Here is a 26116-nt window from a genome sequence, read left to right as displayed (position 1 = left end):
CTGAAATTACATATGTTTAAGAAAGTTTTAATGTGAATCAGATCCAGGATTTGAATCCATAAAATAGTCAAATAGATGTTCTTCGAGTATTAATTTTAAAAGAAGTTGAAATTTTCAGACAAAAAGATTATCTTACCAAGTATCTGATTATATTTGTTCTTCCCAACTAAAACTGGAATGTATTTATTTTTTTAGAGACATCAAACCTGACAATATATTGATGGATATGAATGGACATATTCGGTTAGCAGATTTCGGTTCTTGTCTGAAGCTGATGGAAGATGGAACGGTAAATAAAGATAATCTTAAATTATTTTACCCACAGACATTTTCCTTGCCACTTGTCTTCTTTATCTGTTTAGAAACCATCTATTTATATTAACTCTTCATCCATCCGTTTGCCTTTCTATGCATCAGGTCCTTCCACAAAGGCATTTAGGCAGACTTACTCATAATAGGACTTGTCTATAAAGTCATACGCCATTTTCAGCTGCTTATATTAATGATCTTAAGATTGATACAGTATGCCTTTTGAGAGACTTTTGTTTATTCTTCCTTTAGGTGAACTGTTTATTATTGTACTTGAGATATTTTTACATTTCCAAATGGGTAAAAAAGACAAATCCCACATGGAGAAAGAAAATGTGACTTTTTCTTCACTTTTATTTCTTTTATATTTCTTTTCTAGTTATCTAATTTTCCTGAGGGACAGTGTTCAAAACATGAATGCTTTTATTACAAAACCCTCTCGGTTGACTCAGTTTCATATTACCATTTGCTTTAGTTCTTCCAGCCCAAGGCCCCTTAGTTGTTTTCTTTCACTTATTTAAAAGTTTATATGCCCTAATTTTATTCCCTGGTTTGTTTTTGTATTTACTTCAATTTCCTGGCTGTATAGTAGAGGTCCAAATATATATCATTTTAATTGGCAGAAACTTTTTTAGAGAGCAGTTTAGTATAATACATTCCAAAGGCCATGAAAATGTCACATTATTCTGGACCAGTAATTTGACTTCTGAAAATTTATCCCAAGGAGATAAGTTTTTAAAAAAGATTATATGACTTCTGCCTCTGGACACAATGGAGGCAGTAAATGATACCAAATTGTCCTCTCATTAGAAACAACAGTAAAAGTGGATACAATATATGAGACAGGTATTTTCAGGTGGTGGACAGTGGGCACCACAAGACTGTTATGTCTGAGAGAAATAAATTCATGAGGTGTGCTTCACAATTTCCCTGAGTTGGGACAGTTTTCTGACTCTGATGCAGAAAGCTCGAGTTAGAGCAGAGTATAGAATTACTGTGGAGCTGAGGAGAAAGATCAGACTTTAGTTAGCTGAAGCAGCTGGAATCTGCAGGGCTTGACACTGGAGAGGAGGGAGTTCTGCAGAGAGAGAGCCTAAAGTATCTATGGGGGCGGTATCTCATGAAGGTTGGGTTGTACATATGCAGTATAAGACCATATGACGTGTTTGGGGAATATAATCAGTAATGTTGTAAAGATTTTACAGGGTGTCCAATGGACACTTGTTTTATTAGGGAGACCACTTCATGGACAGTGTAGGTGCCTGACCACTGCATTGTACACCTGAAGCTGAAGCTGAACAATAATGAATGCCAACTGTAATTTAATATATTTCTAGTCGCAGGATATGGAGTACAGCATAAGGAATAGAGTCAGTGGAACTGTAACAGCCACCATGTTTCCCCGAAAATAAGACCTAGGTGGATAATCAGCTCTAATGCATCTTTTGGAGCAAAAATTAATATAAGACCCGGTCTTATTTTACTATAATATAATATAGTAAACTTATTTTACTATAACTTATAGTAACTTATTTTACTATAATATAATATAATATAATATAATATAATATAATGTAATGTAATGTAATGTAATGTAATATAAAATAAGACCGGGACTTATATTAGTTTTGCTCCAAAAGATGCATTAGAGCTGATTGTCCGGCTAGGTCTTATTTTCGGGGAAACACGGTATATACGATGTCAGAGGGGTAATAGATTGGAGACGGGGTTTATCACTTTGTGAGGGGTATAAGTAACTATTACATTGTTTTGTACACCTGAAACTAATAATAATAAAATACATTGATTAAAAAAAAACAAAAAAAGACCATATGAGACTTACCAAATGGTAGATGATACTCATTTGAAGATCAAACAGAATACTGGAAATCAGGCAGTGCTGGGGAAGAAATAGTGCTAAGGGAACATTGGAATTTTGGCCCTGGAGAGGTAGTTGACACCTTTATAACATGTAAGACTTAGTCTAAACCTGTCAAACAGCCTTAATTCAAGCCATGATAAGATCCATAGAGTTTGAAAATGGTCCTCCAAATAAAGGAACTTGAGCTAATCTTAGACCTTCTGTAAATCTGCCTTGAAAGAGTGTAATCGTAAGCCAACGCATGTTTAAGGAGATCACTATTTTTTTTAATCTGCTTAAATAAGAATATTCTTCAGAGGAAGATAACAGAATTCATACTTTCTATGAATTTTCTATGAAATTTCTATGTCAGTAATGCCTTATTGACAATGACCAGCATTCAGTCAGAAATCACTAGATCAACAAAAATGGAGGGTAGGGTATAGATTGTGATACAGAGTTCAAAAATAAAAGTAGTCAGTAAAAACCTGGGTAACATACATGTTGGACTTAGCAGGCAGACTTAATGAAACTATCATAAATATGTTTAAAGTATCAAAGGAAAAATCTTAAAGATTACACAGATAAGGAATTTCAGCAGAAAAAGAAATCAGATGGACCTTTTAGAACTTGAAAAGCACAGTAATAGAAATATAGAATTTACAGGAGGAGATTAACAGTGAATTCGAGATGAGAGAAGAAAGAACCATTGAATTTGAAGACAGATCCATAGAGACTATCCATGCTGAAGAACAGAGAGAAAAAGATTGAAGCAAAATAAATATAGGCTCAGGGATCCTTATAATTGGACTTCTCAACGGAGAGGAGAGTGAGACAGGAGCAGAAAGAATTTGTAAAATTGACGGCTCAAGCTTACCAAATCTGATGAAAAACACAGATCTAAGAATCTTAGCATATTTCAAGCTTATAAAAAGAACCACATTTGGCCATGTCACAATAAAACTGCTGAAAATTAAAGACAAACAAAAAAATTTGAAAGCAGCCAGAAGAAAAAACACATTACATGCTGTAGAAAAATGGTAAGAATGACCACTGACCTCTCATCAAAAGTCATGGAATGGTATCTTTAAAGTGTTGAAAGAAGAAAAAAAATCTGTAAACCAAGAATTCTGTATCAAGCAAAAACATGCTGCAAAAATAAAGATGAATTAAAGACATTTTCTGATAAATGAAAGGAGATTAACTTCCAGCAGGCATGGCTGCTAAAGAATGCCTTTCAGGCCAATAATACCATTTGGATATTTAGATCTATAGAATAAAGAATATAAGATGGTAGTAAGTGAATAAAAAAAAAAAACCACTGTATTATCTTCTTAAATTTATACAAAAAAGCGTCTGTTAAAATCAGAAATAATAACATTGTAACGTGGGGTTTATAACATGTGGAAGTAAAAGACAGAATAACAGTCACACAGTGTAAGATGTGTATGTGGAATTATACTGCTACAGGATAACTATATGTGTGTGATACATAAAGTGGGAAGTGGATAGTGCCCAGTATGACATGAGAGGGAAGAAATAGCATGGCTGTCTTGCTGAGTTGAGAAAATACAGATTAAAGTCAGGGAGGCTGTGGCGTCAGGAAGTTGTGGACCACAATTCCAGAGAGGAGAGAGCTACACTGAAAAAGAATTCCAGGGGAAGAGCTAGTGTTTTCCCCAGTCCTGCAGGTTATAAGCCCTGTAGACTCCAACCTGAGGCTCTTCTCCTGGAGTCTGATGTCCAGTCTTCCAAGTCCCTGTACATTCCGAATACAGTGAGCACTCTTTCTGTCTGTATGAGTTTTCCCTGATCAGATTTATCCCTGAAATCCTGGTGTGTCTTCCTAGTAATTCATTTTTTTATTGATGATCTCAAAGTAATTTTGGGGGGCATAATAGCATGTTGGTCCTCCATTTAGAAAATCATAATGAAGAAACCTTTTTACTTGTTTTATTTCCATTTTATTTGTATTTTTTACCAATCTATACATATTTCAGGAAGACATCACAAAAAACAGCATTCCTTTGTTCTAGTTCTTCCCACCTCCAAATCTTTTTTTAGAGGCTGACTTAAAACCTTTCAGCTCTTTCTTCAATCATTTGATTTACTTACATATTTATTATTACCGTATTTGTGCTGCTGTCATCTCTTGATTATTTAGTTTTAGATATTTTTTCATTTCCTACCATGGAAGATAAGGATTCAGATCTCTTATCCTAATCTGACCCAACCCATATACTTCCTCTCTATCTTCTCAATGCAATTATCACACAGTGTCATTAAGTCCTGTTCAGCTCATAGCTATGCCATGCAGTTGATTTTAATTACATTTCTTTTCTTGAAAAACTTTTCGGTCTCCCTGGAGTAAGTGACCACTTTGCTTCGCTTAGTTTTCTATGTAATTCTCACAAAGTTATCCTCAAATTCTTCACCAGGTATTAAGTAATTTAGAAATTCCTCTCTCAGACACGCTAACTTCACAGTTCCCTTTTATCCTTTGACGATATCCATACCAAAGTCTTGCATTCTCCCATTCTAATCTAGAGTGTTCTATAGGCCGACAGCAGAATTATCATCCTAGGCCTACCTTTCCTTATCATCTTGGAATTCACTGTGCTGCTCTCTAGTACTGGATTCTCTTCATGTAGTTTTAACAGTAGGATGTATTTTGCTTTTAAAGTTTATGAACCTAGTTAGTGAACTCGTTAATGAGCTGGTATATTAAATTTCAAAGGTTAACATTTAGTAAAATTTTGCTTCACAAATTCTCTTAGAATGACAGGAAATATGTACAACTTAGATTGCATATTCAGACAAATGCCCCTTTCCCTTCTTCAAAATAAAAGCTTTAAAATGTTAGTATGGAAGTTTCAGATATGAAGGCAGCAAGAGTAGTGAGAATATTCTACGCTTAATTTAATGGAGCATAAGAAACTTTTTGAGGAAGGACCTAGCTCTCATCAAAGAAAAAGAATTTTTTGGTCCATTTAGTTAATGCATTCCTTTCCAAGATTGCTTTAAAAAAAAACTTATCTGGAAAAGCTATCTAGAATATGTCAACCACAAATATGCCTAATCTTATTCTGCATGAGTCTCAAGGGATACGGAGAAGAGTACTACATGTGTGAAAATATATATATTTCCAAAGTAACAACTTATCTATTATAATAAATGTACCCTCTCAAATCTACCCCACTGGTTTTATGTAAGTGCTGCTAAGAAATGATCTATGAAAACAATTTTAAAGAGTTAAGCTTACAATATTTGTATAAATTAATTTATTATAGTCTCCTATTCTTAAACTCAGGGAGTTTGTATCTGCTCTTGACGTGTTGAATTCACTGGGTAATGATGTGTGATTCAAGGAGTGTTCTGATGTACTAAACTGTTATAAAAATGAAAACCACAGCCAGAGGACTTATAAAGAATTAACCACATTTGTTATTATCTTAGAAACCAAACTGATTGCTATCAAACATTACGTGAACCGTAATAGTAACCATAGGAGGCTTCTAGATGGCCTGGGAAGTCAGATCCTAAAGTTCTTTGTAGCATATAGTTGACTTCAAATCCCTTCTAAGGACATGCCAAAAAAGAATGGAAATTCTCCCCTAAAATGAAACCAAACTGTGTTATTACAGGAAGAAACATTTTAGTTGAAGTGAACTTTGTTCTTTTGAAGGCCAGTAAAATACGGGTCCAAAGATGATTGTCCAAGAGGCTAGAACATTTTTACAACCTGGTCTAATGATTCATATTTCTTTATAAATGCTTCAATTATATATAGAGGAGAAGAAAATAATATATTTTTAAATTAGATTAGTTTCAGAACAAATAACACATTAGAGAAAAAACTGCTTAAAAATAGTTGTATTTATATTTCACAATTTGCTCAAATACTGGTTTTCTTATAAACGTTCTACAGCACGTTCTTGAAACAAATTCTTCACATTGTATGTTGACTATGACTTACGGAGTTTCAGGGAAATAGTTCTGTGTGTTTTTATAGCTGAATTTGTACTAGAGGGATGGCAGGTGGTCACATGCAGTCAGTGTGGGGTTCTAGCATGACATTTAGTGAGTTTCTGAAGTGCACCATCCCTCTGATGGTGAAAGTAATGCGCCTGTTGAAAGTTGTGATTGTAGATTTGGATGACTGCTGTCTGCATCCTCTAATTTTTCTGTTATCTTCCCAGTTAAGGTGGAATCTTGTGACTCTGGGATAAGATGCCAAAATATTCCTTTGAAGCTTAGAAAAGTCTGGTTTTACTGGCGGATTTTCCCTTAATTCTGTCTCGGTATATTTACTGTTGACATAATCGCCAACTCTAATAACTTCTTGACATTGATATGTGCATGTCATTAGCACAACTGTGACACCTACTGCATCTGTATCTGGAATAAGTCCTGGCTTAGGTGCATCAGCCTGAAATACAAAACTTGCCATCCTGCAGGAACAGGACCCACTATAAACGAGTCTAGAACGTGATCGTGTTCCTCACTTTCTGCAGAGCCCACAGGGATAATTTTCCATTCCAAGTCTTCAGACAGCTCCTCGACTCACTCGAAGGTGATGTGGAAAGGAGGAGGGTTATCTAGCACCACTAAGTTGTTCACCTGAACCTTTGACGTATTTTAAAAAAAAACACAAACAGTGGAAACCGGGGCTTGGTGCGGCACAATAAAGTTCAGTGCGCCTGCGCAGGAGAGCATGGCTCCCGCCCCACATGACAGTGCAGCTGCGGCCCACATTCTTCCATCTGGGTTAAATTTCTGGTTTTCTGAAGTGTGTCCTTTAGTGCTTCTGTTTATCTGAAAGCGTCTACATGTGATAGTTCACTCAGTCTTTGCGTAAAAATGTCTTTATTTAACCCCCCATGCCTATATCATAATTTAGGTTGGTAGGGAATATAATTTTGTCAATTGTTTTGTCTCATCACTTTGAAGAAATGATTCCATTTCTTCTGACTGCTATGTTAGAATTAATTCAGCTGTCAGTCTAATTGTCATTCCTTGCTAGGTAATCTGTCTTTATTCTTTAATGTTTTTAATAGAAATGTATCTGGTTTTATCTTTTCATATCTTTCACCTATTTACTATGTTTTTTATTTTAACTAGTTTTTCATTTCTAGAACTTCCATTTGTTTCTTTCTATCTCTTTTTTGTTATGCTTTTGATTTTTAAAAAATGTCTTTAATAATTATAAATATTTCATGAAGTGGAACTGATGTTAGGGCTCTAATTGTATTGTTTGTTTGGATTTCTTTTGTTCATAATGGGATGTTTTCTCATTGAGTTCATATATTGGATTGTGAGCTTATCTTCAATGGGCTGTTATGCATGGGAATTATATGTGGCTAAGTTTGAGCATGTGTCCTCTAGAGTAGTTTTGAATTTGTTATGTCAGGCTTTCTAGGGGCTCCTAACCTGCTGCCAATATTTTTGCCAGTTTCTTGGCTTGAGAACTTTTGGACCACAGAAGCACTGTGAATCAGAATCCCAGTGGGACTGTGTGACCTAAAGTTATGAATCTCCAGAGGAGGAATTTATCTTCACATATCAGCAATCAAGATAGACAAAATATCTCTCTGCAGAGTGGCAGTTTTGTAATTCAGCTTCTTGCTTACAATATACCCTTTAAGGGTAAAGGTTGTATGCGGCAGCCTCTCACTTCAAACCTCATGTAAGCCCAAGGTCTTTCCATTTGCCCTCATGTACATGTTAAAATCCAAGTACCTAGAAAATGAAAACCGGCAATTCCCAACCGCATTTCTGCTCTAATGCTTACCACCCCAGATTCTCAACCATTTCTTGATTACTGGCCCCTATGAGTTGTCTTTTTTTAGAAAGCTCATTTATATATTTATAAAAATGGTTGTTATATTTTATCTAGTATTTTTAAAGTTGTAATGGATGAGTTCTCAAATTATTTAATTTCAGTATTGCCAAAGAGGAAGCTTATTGTAATAATTATTAAGAATGGTAATTTAGTCTAGAAAATTCAGAGTATTAACCATTATTCTACCTTATGAATGTTCATCTTTTGATATAATCTTTTAAAACACATGGGGAACCTTTTTTTTTTTTTTACTTCAGAGCATCTTACAAGATTTGTGCCCAGGATCATTTTTAGCAATTGTTTCCAATTTACATCTAACTTGTCATAATTATATGCACAACTATTTTTCCCTATTGGGACTTTATTATTTCAAGGCTATAGCTTTCCTCTTTTATAATTTTTTAAATTAATAATTTGAAGGACATTGTTACTTATTTCCTTAAGTTTCCATTAAGGTGTTTTAAAATAATCTCCAGGTTGTTCATAAATATTAGCCAGGTTTGTTTAGGGCTTATTACCCCTAATTGTAAAAATTTTATAGTTCCAGTTTTCCATATGTACATGTTGATAATATCAATAATAACAGTGTTCTAAAGTAAATAATTTGTTATTAATTGCTGTGGTGTTTAAATCACTTGGTTAACCTAAACGTAGTCAATTAAGTAACCTCTATAATAAAGGTTCTATAGTGTTACAAAATTTTGAGAAGTGTTAGTGTGGAGATTATGTACAATTTAATTTATATTTACAAGGAAGCTAAATTCAGATAATGACATAGTTGTAGTTATGTCTATTGTGTATCTAATAAATGTAAATATTTTGATTTGTTTCTAACATATTATAGTAGATTACTAAAAATGTGAACTTCTTCAGGTCCAGTCCTCAGTGGCTGTTGGAACTCCCGATTATATCTCTCCTGAAATCCTTCAAGCCATGGAAGATGGAAAAGGCAGATATGGACCTGAGTGTGACTGGTGGTCTTTGGGGGTCTGTATGTATGAAATGCTTTATGGAGAAACACCATTTTATGCAGAATCTCTGGTGGAGACATATGGAAAAATCATGAATCACAAAGTTAGTACATTTTACTGTTTTTCAAATTAATGTGGTAAATAATACATATAATAAATGTAAAGTAGTGCGATATTTAAAAAGAAAATATTTTTCTAAAAACAGTAAACAGTTTAATTTCTATGCTAATAGGGGACAAACATGAATAATCAAAGTCCATTAATTATACCTAAAATTATTGGTTCTAACCTTACACTGTATTTTATTAGACAAATAGGAAATTAAATGGTCTCTCCAGTAGAAAAACAAACTTCATAAGCAGTTTAGATCATTACTATAGTATAGTAATTACTATATGATAGTATAAATATAATCATGATTAGGATACATTTTAAAAAGTCTCAGCCTCAGTAATAATAAATGAAATGCAAATCAAAGTAAGAACAAGATATGTTTTCCCTTGTCAAATTGGCAGACGAAAAGAAAAATAGTACCCTGTACTGTAAATAATCCAGTGAGATGAATATTGTTGATAGGAATATAAGTTGATATAACCCTTCTGTCAAGAAGTTTATAAGTATGCGTCTAGAGTGTTAAGGAATAGTTGAAACTTTTGATTGAGATCTTCAGTTGTAGAAGCTACCTTAGGGAAATCTTCAGTAGTACAAAGATGTACGTACAAGGATACTTACTCCAATATTATTTATGATCACAAAACATTGGGAAAAATCCAGATGTACAACAGGAATGAATAAAACTTGAGTCCATTTAGTACCAAGTGAAATGGAAATAGATTGTTCATAACAGGAAGAGGAAGGTTTTGATTGATTGGTCTCAGAAAATTGTGAGCATTTGCAAACACCTGGAATATGAATAGGAGTGTCCCATAAAGGGAGTGACAGTCTATTCTTTTTAATTTGTTCTGGTGACACAATTATGATTAGTTGCTTCAGATAGATAGATAGATAATCAGTTTGATAAAGTTAATGCTCTTAGAACCCAGTTTCAAAGATAATCTGCTAAATAGTTATGAAGAATTGAAAGTAAATAGCTACAAAGTTGTAAAAAGTATGTAAAGCGTTTCAGAGGGAAACCATTGTATGTAACATGGTTGTTAAGAGCACCGATTCTGGAGTCAGACCGTTTCATTTCAAATGCCAGCTCTATCGTTTTCTAGTTGTGTGACCTTGAGCCGGTGGCTTGAACTCTGTGCCTTTGTTTCCCCTTCTATATAATTAGGATAATAGTACCTACCTTAGATAATTGCTGTGAGGGTTAAATGAGTTAAATGAGTTACAAGCACTTCCAGTAGTGTCAAGTACATATTACATTCTTTAAAAATATTTATTATTGTTACTTAATCATTAGTATGTGGCTTATATAACTCATCTATGCTCTATTGAAATACTCAGTCATTCTCCTATTTTTAATGAATTCTCTTCATTCTGACAGCCATTTAAGGTATCTTTAGCATTTAATTCTTTCTATAGTACATGTATAAGCACAAATGAAATTAAAAGTTTTTTAGGAAGAGAGTCTTTTCTCATTTATCCCTGTATCTCCTTCAGAATCAGTTCTTTGTACCACTATATACACTTATTAGATATTTTTAAAAGAAAAGGTATTTTCAAGAAAATAAATGTTAATCAACTTACTGAATATGTTATATACTGATTTACATTTTGTTTCTATTATTCTCTGTTTAGGAGAGGTTTCAGTTTCCAGCTCAAGTGGCAGATGTGTCTGAAAATGCTAAGGATCTTATTCGAAGGCTCATTTGTAGCAGAGAACATCGACTTGGTCAAAATGGAATAGAAGACTTTAAGAAACACCCATTTTTCAATGGAATTGATTGGGATAATATTCGAAACTGTGAAGCACCTTACATTCCAGAAGTTAGTAGCCCAACAGATACATCAAATTTTGACGTGGATGATGATTGTTTAAAGAATTCTGTGAGTATCACATTGTGAAGTTCTGTCCCCGTTTCTTTTTAATATGGTTATAATTTTATGGACGAGCTTATCAATTATCAGACAGTTATGGCTTCTAGTATTTATTCTCTCACAAATTCAGGAAATTAAGAGAGTGTACTGACGTGAACACAGTTATTCAAATTCAAAGGTTTACTTCTGAGATTAGTTATGCCATTAGGTTTCCTAAGAAGACGACAAATTAGATGCTTAAAAGTGGACTTCATGATGGCAGAATGAAGAGGTTAAAAACCACCATGAAACTGGACAAAATTGTCAAAAACAACCATTTCAGGGCTTTACAAATCAACCCAAGGTAAATAAATTGAGAAGCATTTATTCATGAAAAACCGCTGAACTTTAGTTAAAATCCGCTCCCTTTTCTGGCCCACACCCCTGTTCCCTCAGCTTGATTGGCGCAGTAGAACTGCTAGCATGGAGCTGCTTCTAAAAACCAGCAGTTTTGCTGCACGAGGGGGCTGACTTGACCTGGAGAGCTAAATACCCACGCCCAGTGGTGTTGCCACTAAAAATAACAAACTTGGTGGGAAGTGAAAGAAAATATACAGCCTTACTAGCCTGAAGTTATAGCTGTGTTTGAAGTAAGTGGCAAACCAGCAGATTAAGCCAAATATTCAACCATTTTTAGCTTGTGGGCCATACTAAAACAGGCCAGCATAGTTTGTCAATCTCTGCTCTAAACTGTTAGGTTATATTAAATTAGAATTTAGGAAAATAGCATAAAATTAGATTTTTGCCTTCTTAATTTGAATTGTTGTTTTAATTAAATTATTACATTTCTTATGGTTTTAATTCTGCACTAAGAATTTTTATATTGTTATATCACTTTTCACTGTTCAGTAAGTACTATACTCAAGGCAGATAAAAACTTCTCTTATGTTTTCCTTTCTGAAACTTACGAGATAGAATAAAACGGACTTCCTTCATCAGTTGTTTATTACAAGAATTATATTTACTGTTAACAGAAATTGTGAGTTATTCCAAATTGAATACGTACAGTCAGTTCTGATGATTTGCAGTAGTTACATTTAATAAAGTCGCCGTGAACACTATTAGTTGTACCATTGCTGCTAGGGGACACATAGGGTTAGGATCCTGTGAGCCTGTGGTCAAGACATTTTCATCAAAACATAACCTTGTTTTATGTGTGATTCTATTTAAAGACACCTGTTAAGTAGAAATTGTTGATTAACGTTGAACTCACCACCAACTCATGCCTGAATGCCTGAATGAAGCTTAGCTAACTTTTTTTTGTGAGGCACATCACAGCCTTCTTGCTTAGGAACCCAAGATGGCACTTCACTATCCTGGAAGCAAAATCACCTGTAAAAAGCACAAAAGTGAGAAAAACATGGCACACTCTTAGACCTTGAGAAGAACACTTGTTTACAGCCTGAGAGCTAAAACAGGAAGGCGAGTGTCTCCTTGTTCAGTTCCAGCGGGGAACATGTGCAGCTCAGATTCTCCTTGCTCTGCACATGTCTGCAAAAACACTGTGAATATTGATTCTGAGTTACAAATCCATTTTAGCGACTAGGCAAATTTGCACATGTGGAATACATGAAAAATGACGGTACTCGCAATATCAGTCAGACTTTCCATCTTTATTTTCATAAGGTCATAGTTACTTATTTCTTACCAGATGTTTTTAATTCCTTTAGGAAACGATGCCTCCACCAACACATACTGCATTTTCTGGCCACCATCTGCCATTTGTTGGTTTTACCTATACTAGTAGCTGGTAAGTTTGCAAAGTTAACATAATTTAGACAAAGCAAATTAAAATGAATTGTGGTTTTAAAAAACATAAGGCATGAGAGGACTTTGTAAATCAAAAATTAAAGAAAAAACAGGATGAAGCTTGTCATGCAGGGTGTCAGGCGGGGTCTCCGGTCCTGCTCCCCACATAAGAACACAGGACATGGTGAGGCCAGAAAGGAACACCCACAGAACCATAGGTAGGGGAGTCATACCACTATAGTCTCGCTGGCTGCTGGGTTGGAGACCTAGGAAGCAGGAGTCACACTATCCGCAACCCGCCATCCACTTGTCTCTGCCAAACAATCTCACTTGCTAGCAATCCGCTTCTCTGCAATCTGCAATCCACACTCCGCCGCTTGCAGACTCAGCCACCATCTTCTCGCTAGCCCCCATTTGCTGCTAGCGTAGCCATGGCAGTTATATTAGTGTCCAGTGGCTCACTGGTTACAGCTGACGGCCAAGTAGCCACAGCTGATGGCCATTTGATCACAGTCGATGGCCATTTACTACCTGAGCCAGCACTTTTCCACATGAAGCCGAGAGCCTGGAAACTGCACTCCTGGCTCTGTCCCCACACTCCACCCCTACAGGGTCTCGCCTCAATCTGTGTGACAATCGTCTTCCATGAGGGGCCCTGTGGAGGCGCCTGGTGGTGAATGCAATATCCTGGACATAGCCAGGCTCTCTGGGCACAGCCAGGGTTTCTCAGGGCGCCACCAGTCCTTCTGGGCACAGCCAGACTTCCTGGGCTCAGCCAGGGTTCTCAGGACACAGCCAGTCTTTCTCACATATTCTCCATGGCGGCTGGTCGAGACACAAAAGCAAACATCTGCCAGTTCCACTACATGATGGTACGTTCCCAAGCAGTCAAGCAGTCCATTAAATTAGGGATGGAGCCCATTCCCCATAGTCCACAGTCATTCAGCGGGGCTGCGCGTTAGCCTCACAATGTGTGCCCTCTCCGCAGGGCGGGGGCTCCAAGTCCTCCCCAATCTGGGGGTGAGGGCCTCAGCAAGCACTTCCCAGCCCACAGGGCTGCAATGACCTTCGCTTTCTCCGGCCTCTGCTGGTTGGGGAACCGTCCATGTCTTCCCACCCCTCCGAGGGGGTCCAGCTCTCCGGCAGCTGCTCCTCCCGGTCTTCCTGAGACTGAGTGCTCATACGCACAAACTGCTCCACCGCCCTTCGGGGAGCTTTGGCCGGCACCGTACCCTGCTCACTGCGCCATTTGTCATGCGAGGCAACCTGCGGGGTCTCTGCGCCCGCTCCCCACATAACGCCGGACATGGTGAGGCCAAAAAGGAACACCCACGGAGCCATAGATAGGGGAGTCATACCACTATATTCTTGCTGGTGGCTGGGTTAGAGACACAGGAAGCAGGAGCCACACTGTCCGCAACCTGCCGTGCACTTTTCTCTGCCAACCAACCTCACTTGCTAGCTGCAATCCTCCTCTTTGCAATGCACAATCCACACTCCGCCGCTTGCAGGCTCAGCCACCATCTTCTTGCTAGCCCCCGTTTATTGCTAGTTCAGCCATGGCAGTTATATTAGTGGCCAAAGGCTCACTGGTTACAGCTGACGGCCAACTAGCCACAGCTGATGGCCATCTACTACCTGAGTGAGCACCTTTCCACGTGAGGCTGAGAGCCTGGAAACTGCACTCCTGGCTCTGTCCCCACAAAGCTACTGCTAGAATAAGTTAAACATTACAAAATGAATAGAACATATAAGAATCTAACTCATTTTGGAGGAAAAAGAATAGGACAAATAGAGCGCTCAGAATATAGCTATTAGCAGTGGGGCAGGAATTAGACGCGTCCCATGCTATTGAATAAATGCGTCTAGGTGTCAAGCATCAGAACTTTCGGCCCATCTTTAATCTTAACCGTCTTTTCACTGACCCAGTTTAAATTCCATTGAGAATGATTATAACACTCCTTGTGTGCCCCCTCAATTCCTTGATTGTCTCATTTTGTTACACTGGTTTTGCTACGTCAACATTCATTATTATAATTCGGTTTTCTGCGTGTATCTATGCAGTTCAGTGTCTAGAGAAAAATATCTGACTATTCTTAACCAGTCGCACTGTAAGTTCATGATTACCAACCTCACGTGTTCCTTTTTATTGCCTGGCAAATATATCATATTACCGAGTGTATTCATCTTCCGCTGTCTTAGGTAGCTATTTCATATTGTACACTTTCCTCTGAAACCTCTGTCATCCTCACTCTCACCTGTGATCTGGCTTCCTCTTTTACTGAGAGGTTGAAGCAAACAGCAGACAACTTCCACAAGCTCCCATCACCACATTTACTGCCTACATCCCTCTGGACTTGTATGCTGTTCTTTTTATGCATGAATTGTGAGCTAAGGCCGACCCCTTTCCTCCCCTTTTGCCTACTCTAGTGCCTGGGGTCCTCCAGCACTGGCCCCTGCACAGCCTCTGCCCCCAACCAGGTTTCATTTTGTGCTCTTTTGTCACAAATGCTGCACTATTGGGTTCTTAATTTTTTATCTCGATTCTAATTTATGCCTATGCAAAAAATAAATCGTGCCCAGGGGGGGAAAAAATCTTATGTTACATCATAAGATTTTTCTTTTCTGTGTCATTTGCATAATCACATCTTTTCCATCAACCCACAGACATGCATTTTTTTCTCCCATCTTAAAGCAAAATATAAAATCTCTTAATCCCACTTTCTTTACCTGCTATCAACCATTTCTCTGTTCCACATTATAGAAAAATTATTTCCAGCTGTTGCATATTTTGTCCATTTTTCTCATTCTCCTCTTTCTTGCCATTATTCCAGTCAGGTGTGTGTGCCCATCACTTTATGCAAACTGCTTTTATCAGTGTCACTACTGACCTCCATATTGCTACATTTCATCATCTTAGTCTTACTGATTTGTCTAGACTCGTTATTTGTCATGGCTCCTTCCCACTAAAGACGTTCTTCTCTTAGCTCCCAGGGCCCTGTCCTGATTTCTCCTTACCTTTCTCGCCATTCCTTTTCAGTCTCCCTTTTGCTGCCTCCTAATCTCCCTCGTTCCACCCTGAGTCTTTGAATCTTTTCCGTTTATACCATGGTGTTCTCCCAGGTCCTTGCTGATGACTCCTACTGTGTATCTCCAGCTGAGACCTCTCTCCACTCTTCTCCTTAAAATCTCTCTTAACCACCTACTTCAAACGTTCATAACTTTGATTCTTATTTTCTCTGAACCTGTCTGCGTGACCCTGCTATAAGTCAGAACATGTCATTGGTCCAGAACATGTTCAGGACCAATCTCCACTGCCCCCAAACTCTGCTGGCTTCGTATCTTACCTGCAAGCCAAAGTTCTTAAGGCCCTAAATGACTGGCTCACTTTATCTTTCTATTTCCTACTCCTCTTCCCCTTGCTCACTCTACTCCAGCCACGCAGGTATCCTTTCTGGCCCATGAACATGCCAGACATACTCTTGTTTTAGGGATTTTGCCCTTAAGTTCCATCTGTCTGAAATGCTTCTCCCTCTGATATTCCCTGAGTCCCCCGCCCTCTCTGGACTTTATTCAAAGTTATTGAGTGATGACTTTCCTTACCACTTTTTAAAAATTTTTATTTCCTCCCCAATACTTTATTTCCCGCTTTCGTGCTTTATGTTTGCTCCTTAGCATTTAACACTAATGTACTAATTATATTACATTTTTATTTTGTTTATTTTTGTCTCTGTCACTGGACTATAAGCGCTACACGGACAAGTTTTGTCTGTTTTGCTCACTGCTGAATGTCCAGCACTTCAAATATTTTAAATTAAATTATATTGAGTTAAAGAAAGCATTATACTTTTGGATTCCAAATTCTAGTTAAAGAAAACCATGGTTGGTGTTTTTGATTGTGATTTCACTTCAGTGGTCACAAACTACCAGTAATAATCCTTCAGCAAACTTCTTTTTAGAATTTATGGTTATTAAAAATAAAGTCATTTGGGCAATTTAAGTTTTCATTCTAAAAATGCTTCTGTAAAGTCTTTTATGGTGATTTTGCAAAAAAATTGTGTTTTATCATTCAAGATGGCTAATTGTAACGAGGTATTCAAATCCATGTTTTAAATGAACAATTGCAAAAAGTTATCTTTTTTCTTCAAACTTTTTGTTTCATTGTAAAACCGTATTTTTTCCCTCTTCAGCGTTCTTTCTGATAGGAGCTGTTTAAGAGTTACAGCTGGTCCCACTTCACTGGATCTTGATGTTAATGTTCAGAGAACTCTGGATAACAACTTAGCAACTGAAGCTTATGAAAGAAGAATTAAGCGCCTAGAACAGGAGAAACTTGAACTTAGTAGAAAGCTTCAAGGTAAATATATTATTGTAAAGATAATATTTTCCGCTTTTTTGTATTTTCATTTTTATAGTATTTTCAAAATTTATTTTTAATTATAGTTTACTTATAATATGATATTAGTTTCAGGTGTACCACATAGTGATTAGACACTTACTCATATAACTTATGAAGTGATTCCCCCCACCCCCGTAAGTCTAGTACCCATCTGACACCTTACATAGTTATTACAATGTTATTGACTATATTCACTATACTGTATTTTACATCCCTGTGACTATTTTAATGACTGGCAGTTTGTACTTCTTAATTCCCTTCACTTTTTTAGCCCATAGGAGTTTCTTATGTTCCTATGTATTTCTGTAGTATCAGTTGTAATGTCTCTTCTTTCATTTCTAATTTTATTAACTTTGTGTGTTTTCTCTTTTTTTTCTTAGTCCAGATAAAGGTTTGTCAGTTTTATTTATCTTTTTGAAAAATCAGCTCTTAGTTTTATTTCTCATCTCTATTTTATTTTATTTCTGCTCTGATCTTTATTATTTCTTTCCTTCTGCTAACTTTGGGTTTAATCTTTTTCTAGTTCCTTGAAGTATAAGATTAGATTGTTTATGAAGATCTTTCTAATTTCTTAATATATGCCTTTATTGTTATAAACGTCCTCTCAAAACTGCTTTTGCTTCATTCCACAAATGTGATATGTTGTATTTCTATTTTCATTTGTTTTGACTTAATTCTTTATTTCTCTTTTGGTTTCATAATTGACACACTGGTTGTTCAGAAGTGTGTTGTTTAGTTTCCATGTATTTGTAGATCATCTCATTTTTCTCTTGTTGATTTCTAGTTTCATACCGTTGTGGTCAGAAAAAATAGTTGGTGTGATTTTAATCTTCTTAAATTTGCTAAGATTTGTTTTGTGTCCTGTCATATGATCTATCCTGGAGAATGTTCCATGTGCACTTGAGAAGAATGTGTATTCTCCTGACGTTAGATGGGAAGTTCTGTACATGTCTGTTAAGTTCATTTGTCCTAAAGTATGCATCAAGTCTAATATTTCCTTGTGTATTTTCTATCTGAATGATTTATCCATTGCTGATAATGGAGTATTGAAGTCTCCTGCTATAATTATATTGTTATGTATTTCTCCCTGACGATCTGTGAGATTTACTTAATTTATTTCAGTGCTCGGGTGTTGGGAAGCATATGTATTTACAATTTTTATATTTTCTTGATGCATTGATCCCTATATCATTATATAATGACCTTTTTGTTTCATGTTACCATTTTTGGCTTGACATCTATTTTGTCTGATATAAATATGGCTTTGCCCACTTTGTTTTGGTTTCTACTTTCTTGGAATATCATCTTCCATCCTTTCACTTTGATCCTATCTGTCTCTTTCGAGTTGAAATGAGTCTCCTGGAGGCAGCATCTAGTAAGGTCTCTCTTTTTGTTTTGTTTGTTTTTTTTAATCCAGCCAGCCAGCCCCTTTGTGCCTTTTAATTGGTGAATTCAATCCATTTACAATTAGGATGGTTATTGATACGTAAGGACTTACTATTATTACTATTTTTTTCCTTCTGGTTATTTTGTATGTCTATTTTTTTTTCCTTCTGTTTCTTTCTACCTTTGTAACTTAGTGGTTTTCCATGGTGACATTTTACCTTTTTAAATGTTTCATGTCTGTGCTCTGTAGTTTTGCTTTGTGGTTACCGTGAAATTTACATAAAACATCTCATTGGTAAAATAGTCCTTTTTGTACTGATAGCAACTTATCTTCATACACTTATGAAGGAAGGTTCTATCCTTTTACTTCTCCCCTTTTATAATTTTGATATCACAAATCTTATTATGCTGTGAATTTGTTACCAAATTAGAGGGGCTATAGTTGTTTTTAATGCTTTTTACCTTTAACATTTATGCTATAATTAACACACTTCTAGAATAGAATTCCAGTTTTCTATTTATCACCTTAATCAGAGTTTTATGTACTTTATCTGTTGGTTCAGCTTGAAGAGCTCATTTCAGTATTTCTTATAAGGCAGATCTAGTAGTGAATTCCCTCAGCTTTTGTTTATCTGAGAAAGCCTTTATTTCTTTTTAATATCTAAAGGATACCATGTTTCCCTGAAAATAAGACCTAACCGGAAAATAAGCCCTAGCATGATTTTTCAGGATGACATCCCCTGAACATAAGCCCTAATGCATCTTTTGGAGCAAAACTTAATATAAGGCCTGGTCTTATTTTCAGGGAAACAACGGTAATTTTGCTGGATAGAGTATCCTTGGCTGGCAATTTTTTTATCTTTCAATACTTGGAACGTGTCATTCATTTCTCTCTCTCCTTGCCTGCAGGATTTCTGCTGAGAAATTTACTGATAGACTAATGGGGATTCCTTCATAGGTTACTTTTTTTTCCCCTTTAAAATTATTTCTTTGTCATTGACTTTTGACAGCTACGTTATAATGTGTGTTGAAGGTCTGGGCATTGAGATAGTAAAGTGTTCTATCAGCTTCATGGACTTGTATGTCCTGTTCTTTCCTTAGTTTGGGTAAGTTCTCATCTATTATTTCTTTAAATATTCTCTGCCCCCTTCTCCCTCTCTTCTCCTTTTGGTATATCTATTATGTTGGCTTTTATAATGGAGTCTGATAACTCTTGTAGGGTTTCTTCATGTTTTAAAATACTTATTCACCTCTTTCATCTGAATCATTTCTCATACCTGTCCTTCAGATTGCTGGTCTCTCTTCCATATGGTCTGCTTTATTTCCAGTGCTTTCAAATGCATTCTTCATTTCATTTCTTGAGTTTGTCAGCTCCAGAATTTTTGTTTGGTTCTTTTATATAATTTCAATTTCTTCAGGAATTTACTTCTTCTGTCCATTAATATTATTCCTGAGTTTTTTGAATTGCCTTTCTGAGTTTTCTTATAGCTTGTTGAATTTCTTCATAACAGCTATTTTGAATTCTTTATTAGATCACAATATTCTATATCTTTGAGTTTGGTTGCTGGAGAATTGTTTTCTTTTTGTGATGCTGTGTTACCATGATTTTTCAGTGTTTCATGAAATGTGCCTCTGCCGTCACATTTGAAGTAGCAAACATTTCTCTTATTTAGTGAGTAAGGCTTTGTTTACTTTGATTCTAAATTCTACAGGTTGGCAATCAGAAAACTTTCTTTTGTTTTCCAGAAGGTGGCGATATAACACAAGTTTTTGGTTTCTCTTACCGGAACTGACTCACTTCTCAAGTTTGGAGTGCACTTAAATATGATGATGGCAGAGTGGGGGGAAGTGTGTGCTTAGACTTGGAGCTTTGGGTATGTTTATGGCCCATTGGGGGAATCTTAGAGTGGGGGAGTCCCAGAGATCTGTGGGCAGACAGCAGGAAATTTGTTCTTCGATTGTATTTGTCTGCCTTCTTCCTGTTCTTTTCCTTCTCCCCAGTCACTGAGGTCTCTTCTCAGAAATTGGGGTATTGCTGAAGAGCCAAGGGGTCTGTCCAGCTGCAGCCCTCATGGTCAGGCTGACTTTTACTCACCACTCTCACTTTCCACCTTTGCTAGAGAGGTCGCTGCTGCTACCGCCTCTGCTGCAACTCCCTTGGCTCTGTAGCCTTCTCTGAGGTACAGTCCGACAACTTTTGGATGTGCAGATGGATGGATCTCTCGGGTGTATTGGTGTGCTGTACAGAGCACTTTGCTTGGTTATGGATGTCCAATTAGTTGTAAATTGAAAGGGATAGAAAAAAGGAATGACCCGTGTCACATGATGCTGACATTACTGCTTTGATTTTAAAATGGTGCTATGCATACAATAAAGTGTGCAAGTATTCTCCTTAAGTATAAGCCCCATAAATGTTTAAATATGTGTACAGTCATGTACAATCAATATATAGAACATTTCTAGCGTAGTATAAAGTTTCCTCATGCCCCTTGCCAATTTGTAAGCCACCACCCTGAAAGAAACACTATCTTAATTTTTTCACCATTAATTCATTTTAGCTGTTCATGAACTTCATGTAAATGGCATCATACAGTATGTTCTCATTTGTATCTGGCTTCTGTCACTCAACATGTTGTTTTTCAGATTCATCCATGTTGTGTATATATCAATAGTTTATTCTTTTTTTCATACTGCTGGTTAGTATTACATTGTACATAAATACAAAAAAGGCTTGTTTATCCAATATCTTAATGGATTCTAGCTTATGTAAGAAAATACAACAGTTTGGATGGCTTAACAACAGCAGAAATTTCTCACAGTTCTGGAAGCTGGAAGTCCAAGATCAAAGTGCCAACATGGTCAAGAGAGGGTTCATAGCCAGTACCTTCATGCTGTGTCCTTTCTCCAAGGGTTCTCTTTTATTAGGCACTAACTTCATGGCTGAAGCACCTCTCAAAGGCCCCATTTCCTAATAACATCATATTTGGGGGTTAGGATTTCAGCATATGAATTTGGGAGGGACACAAACATGCAGATCATACCATCCAGTCCATTGTTGTTGACTATTTGGGTTATTTCCAGATACTGTTACAAGGATAGCTTCTGACAATATTATCATTATTATTATTATTATTATTATTATTATTATTATTTTGGTGATCATATGTACTTATTTTTCTTGGATATCTACCTAAGAGTAGGATTTCTGGATCATAGGTTAGAGTATTTTCAGCTTTAGAAAGTATTGTCGAAGCATTTCCAAAAGTAATTGTATCGATAGTTCCACTAATAATGCATGAGTGTTGTTTGCTTTTTATTCCCATCAGAACTTAATATTGGTAGCTTTTATACTTTTAGCTCTTATAATGTCTGTGTAGTGGTGTCTCGTTATGATGTCAATTTGTGCTTCCCTAGTAAGTAATGACATGAGTATCTTTTCATATATTTACTATCCTTTTGGATAGTCAGTCTTCTGAAGTCCCTGTTCAAGGTTCTTGCCCATTTTTTTTCTATTAGGTTTTTATGTGTCTTTTTGAAAAATAACTTTTATTCTACCACTTCACAAGCAGTATAAAAACTTTACAAAAATCCTTTGTGTGATTGTTGTTTTATATTTGACCTCTCTGTTGTAAACCTATTGATAAATTTATTGTTTAAATTTTTGTTACTTACTAATTTTTTTAAAAAATGTCTTTTTATTTACCCACATGCTTACCCTTTTTTTCTCCCTAATGATTCATGTTTCCATCTGGAATAATTTTTTCTTTAATCTGAAAAACTTCCTCTAGTATTTCTTGTGATATATGTGTTTTGTGACAAAAATCTCTCAGATTTTGTTTGTCTGAGATGTGTTTATTTTGCCTTCATTTTTTAAGGATATTTTGCTGTGTTAGAAATCTAGCTTGGCACGTTTTTTTTCCTTTAATGCTATACAGATATTATTCCACTGTTTTTTGACATCCATTATATTTGAAAAGCCAGCTGTTAACCGTAGTCTTTTGAATGTATCTTATTTTCCCTCTTGCTGCTTTTAAGGTTTTTTTCTTTAGCTGCAGTTTTGCTATGATCTGCCTAGGTGTAGTTTACTTTGTATTAATAGAATAGAATTAATTAATAGAATACAAAGTATTCTATTAATATTTAGGATGCATTGAGCTTTTGGAATGTTTGGGATGCATTGAGCTTTTGGAATCTTAACTGGTATCTTTTATCAATTTTGGAAAATTCTAAGTTATAATCTCTGGATATTTCTTTTGCCCCATTTACTTTCACCTCTCCTTCTGTGACTCCATTGTGTATATCTTAGACTGTGTCCCAGATTTCTTATCCTGTTCCTCGCATTCTTAGTTCTGTTTGTGTTTAATTTGAATATTTTTAATTGACTTGCCTTCAGGTTCATTAGTTTTGTCTTCCACTGTGTCTATTCTGATGTTAAGTCCATCCAATGAGTCTTCATTTCATATATTTTCTCATATATTTTCTCTTAGTTTAAGAATATCCATTTGATTCTTTCTTCCAGTTTTCAGTTCTTTGTTGACATTTTTCATCTTTTTGTTTATCTTTTCCTCTGTTTTCTTTAATATACTAATAATAGTTGTTTTAAAGTCCTTGTGTGGTAATTCCAATACCTGGATAATCTGTGGGTCTGTCTCTATTTCTGTTCTTGTCTTCTGATTATTGATCACATTTTCATGCTTTTCCAAATGTATCATAATTTTTATTGAATGACAAATATTATGGATAAAAATAACAGAGAATGATGTTTGTGTTATTTCACTCCAGATAGGGTTTCCCTTTCATTGTCTAGTTAGAAATTGAGCTAGGACAGGCTGGTTTGCAGATTTAATTAGACTCAACCTCCTTCTGGTTTCAAATGTCATGAAGGGAGAACAAGATAGAGCTTGGTTGGGGCTCTTTCTCCTTTACTGCATAAACTGTGGGACTATTCTGCCCTTCACCCTCCTACCCCATGGCACTTCCAAGTATGGCAAATGTCTTGATGGGGAGACTGGCCATGTGTTTGAGACAGACCCTCTTCTTCAAGTAAGTCTTTGCCTCTGAATACTCCAATATCATAGGATATTTCAGTCTGACTTTCAGAAGCTCCTTAACTTCCATGCAGCCCCCAGATACAACAAATATAGTATAAGAACAAAAGCACCACATATTTAGGGATCCTGAGGTTTCCATATTGTTATACCAGCTCCACCTATTCTCCAGAAGCTATGTTTTATTTGTGTGTTTTTTCCTAGCCTAATATTCCTCAGTTCAGGGCAAACTTGAGCCTAAACCCCCTCACAGAACGGGGTAAGGTTCTGAGGTTATAGGCAGCTGTCATAGCCCTTTCAACTCACTATGGCTCATCCTTCTCTGGTTAATTAGTCCTCTTTGCTTTCCCAGATACATGATGTTTGTAAAAATAAGATTTTTGCAAATTATGTAGTATATTTTTACTTTTTGCAGTGGGAGCAATAGAACAGTAACCTGTTGTTTCCTACTCCATCTTATTCTGAATGAGAAATTTCTATGTCCCAGGTTTTTTTGATGGTTTGAATTATTCAATATGTTCTTAGAGAGTATTGTTACCTGTGATTGGTATAATTTGCATAAAGGAAACCCAATGAAAATATAAGATCATTGCCTTTTGGTATTAATACCTGTTTTATACAATGGCATAGATTAACATTTAAGCCAACTCAGCCATTTATGAGCTATTTATTGAGCACCAATGAGCCAGAAACTATTCTGCATATGACTGGGAATCTAATAACAGAAAAAGCAAAAATGCCTGCCCTTGCACTGCTTGCATTCTACTTTGAGGAGACAGGTGATATATCAAATACAAAGTAGGGGCATCAGCTGAGTATAAGGAAGATGGAGAATGTATTAGATTTTTGACAAGAAAAGATGTGGAATGGTCAGTTTAGAGAAGAGTAAATGGACTAAGGAAATATTTTAGGATTATCAGGCATCGATGACCAAGATATTTCAAGTTAGTAGACATGAATTTTAGATAACAGTGTTTTCTTCAGCCACATTCAGCTTCTTGGGGGAAAGCACAGTACAGGAGTTAGCCAAGATGGGGGCCTTCTAGGCGAAGCACAATCACGGAGAGCAGGGCAAAGAAATCACGGTGCACATGCGAGGCAGGATTGTAGTCACGGACCAAGGAATCTAACCTGCAAATAAGGAAGAAAAGAGAAAAGTGCTAGCAACAGTGGATTGACATTCTGGGTGAGAATGAGGACTTACTGACGTGGTCCCTCGCGTGAGCTGTAAGCATAAGACGTAGTCAGAGGGTGGTATATTCGAAATCAAGACTTTGGAGGCTGTACAGTTATTAATAATGACAAAGTATACACTAGCATTTCTCAAGTATTTGGGGCAGGGTAATTCTTTGATGTGAGAAACTCTAAGATAGAGTCCCCAGATACTTTGTCCCCAGATACTAAATATCTCTAGCAGTCTCCTAGCACTATGTCAGTACTACCCACCTCACCCCCACCACAAACACACAAACACTTTTCTAAGTTCACAGAGGTCTAGGATATGACCAATGGATTCGGTGGTTGTACTGGAGAGAAGTCTATCAGCTGGGTTGTTTTGGGCTGCAAGTAGTAGATTTCTTAAATAATATGGATTCCGGCTTAATCTCAACGTAAGCCGGAAGTGGACAGTTTTCAGTGCTGATGTCAGGGCTAGCGTCTCTGTGATGGTTTTGGCTTTCCCCTGTTGATTCCACGGTACTGCCAAAGTTCCAGACATCGTGTCTTCACACATCTACAACCCAAAAAACAGGAAGTTTCATTTTCTTTCATACATCTCTTACTTAATGAGAGATTAAAACCTTTCCATGAAGCTACGCCCCCCCGTGGACTTTTTTTCAAGGTACTATTAGTTGTAACCAAGTCACATACTAATTCTTAACTAATACTTAACTAATATAGGATGGGATTACCATGACTGACTTATAGAACCCTCAGTTTTGGCTGGGCCCACTTACCTGTGCACATTGTAGCCTGACACCTGAGTTTGGTTCACAAGCAAGAAGAGAGGAATAGCTGCTGGGTAAATAAAAACCCAGCAGAGCCTGCCATAGGGGATTTGTGTGCCGGAGAAGCTAGTGTATCAGGTAGATCGTCAATTTTTGTGTTAAAGTCACTAAGAATCATAAAAAGCGTTGTAATAGAAAGAGGGATAGTAAACAGTGTGTAAAATTGTTATTCAAAGAGAAAGAAAGATAGTGGATAACTATAAAGAACAGGTAATGGGCTTTGTAGCAGACCTGGGACTTACAGGGAGGACAGAGGTAACAGAGCAGCAAGGATACCTGCCCCACCTCTTCCTTTGCAGTATGTGGGGTGTAGGAGGAAAAATAGCTCCTACTGATGTCCACGGACTATTTTTATGTCTCCTCATATTCTACTCCCAACTTAGATGTCTTTAAAATAAACAAAGGATATTCTTTTAAAAACAATAAATAGAATAAGCACCAATTTTTAGTATGTTTATACTCAAAGAAATACTTATTAGGTGTAGAAGATCATGGCTGGATGCACAAGATGATGTATCTT

The 26116-nt window shown here is 36.5% G+C and overlaps 1 protein-coding gene and 1 pseudogene across 12 annotated transcripts in view; one reads left to right on the top strand and one right to left on the bottom strand.

The window, feature by feature from the left end:
• Positions 1–26116, top strand: part of CDC42BPA (CDC42 binding protein kinase alpha) — a 197866-nt gene that overhangs the window by 87002 nt on the left and 84748 nt on the right. For all 12 annotated transcript variants that reach the window (XM_033099455.1, XM_033099454.1, XM_033099452.1 and 9 more), the window contains 5 exons: positions 196–289; positions 8886–9086; positions 10730–10978; positions 12679–12758; positions 16948–17114. In XM_033099455.1, coding sequence (XP_032955346.1) covers positions 196–289; positions 8886–9086; positions 10730–10978; positions 12679–12758; positions 16948–17114 — 791 coding nt within the window. The remainder of the gene's footprint in view (positions 1–195; positions 290–8885; positions 9087–10729; positions 10979–12678; positions 12759–16947; positions 17115–26116) is intronic.
• Positions 6213–8300, bottom strand: LOC117018417 (histone chaperone ASF1-like; annotated as a pseudogene).

This window comes from Rhinolophus ferrumequinum, chromosome 27, assembly GCF_004115265.2.
Source record: "Rhinolophus ferrumequinum isolate MPI-CBG mRhiFer1 chromosome 27, mRhiFer1_v1.p, whole genome shotgun sequence".
Taxonomy (NCBI): Eukaryota; Metazoa; Chordata; class Mammalia; order Chiroptera; family Rhinolophidae; genus Rhinolophus; species Rhinolophus ferrumequinum.
This window is presented reverse-complemented; position numbering and strand designations above follow the sequence as displayed.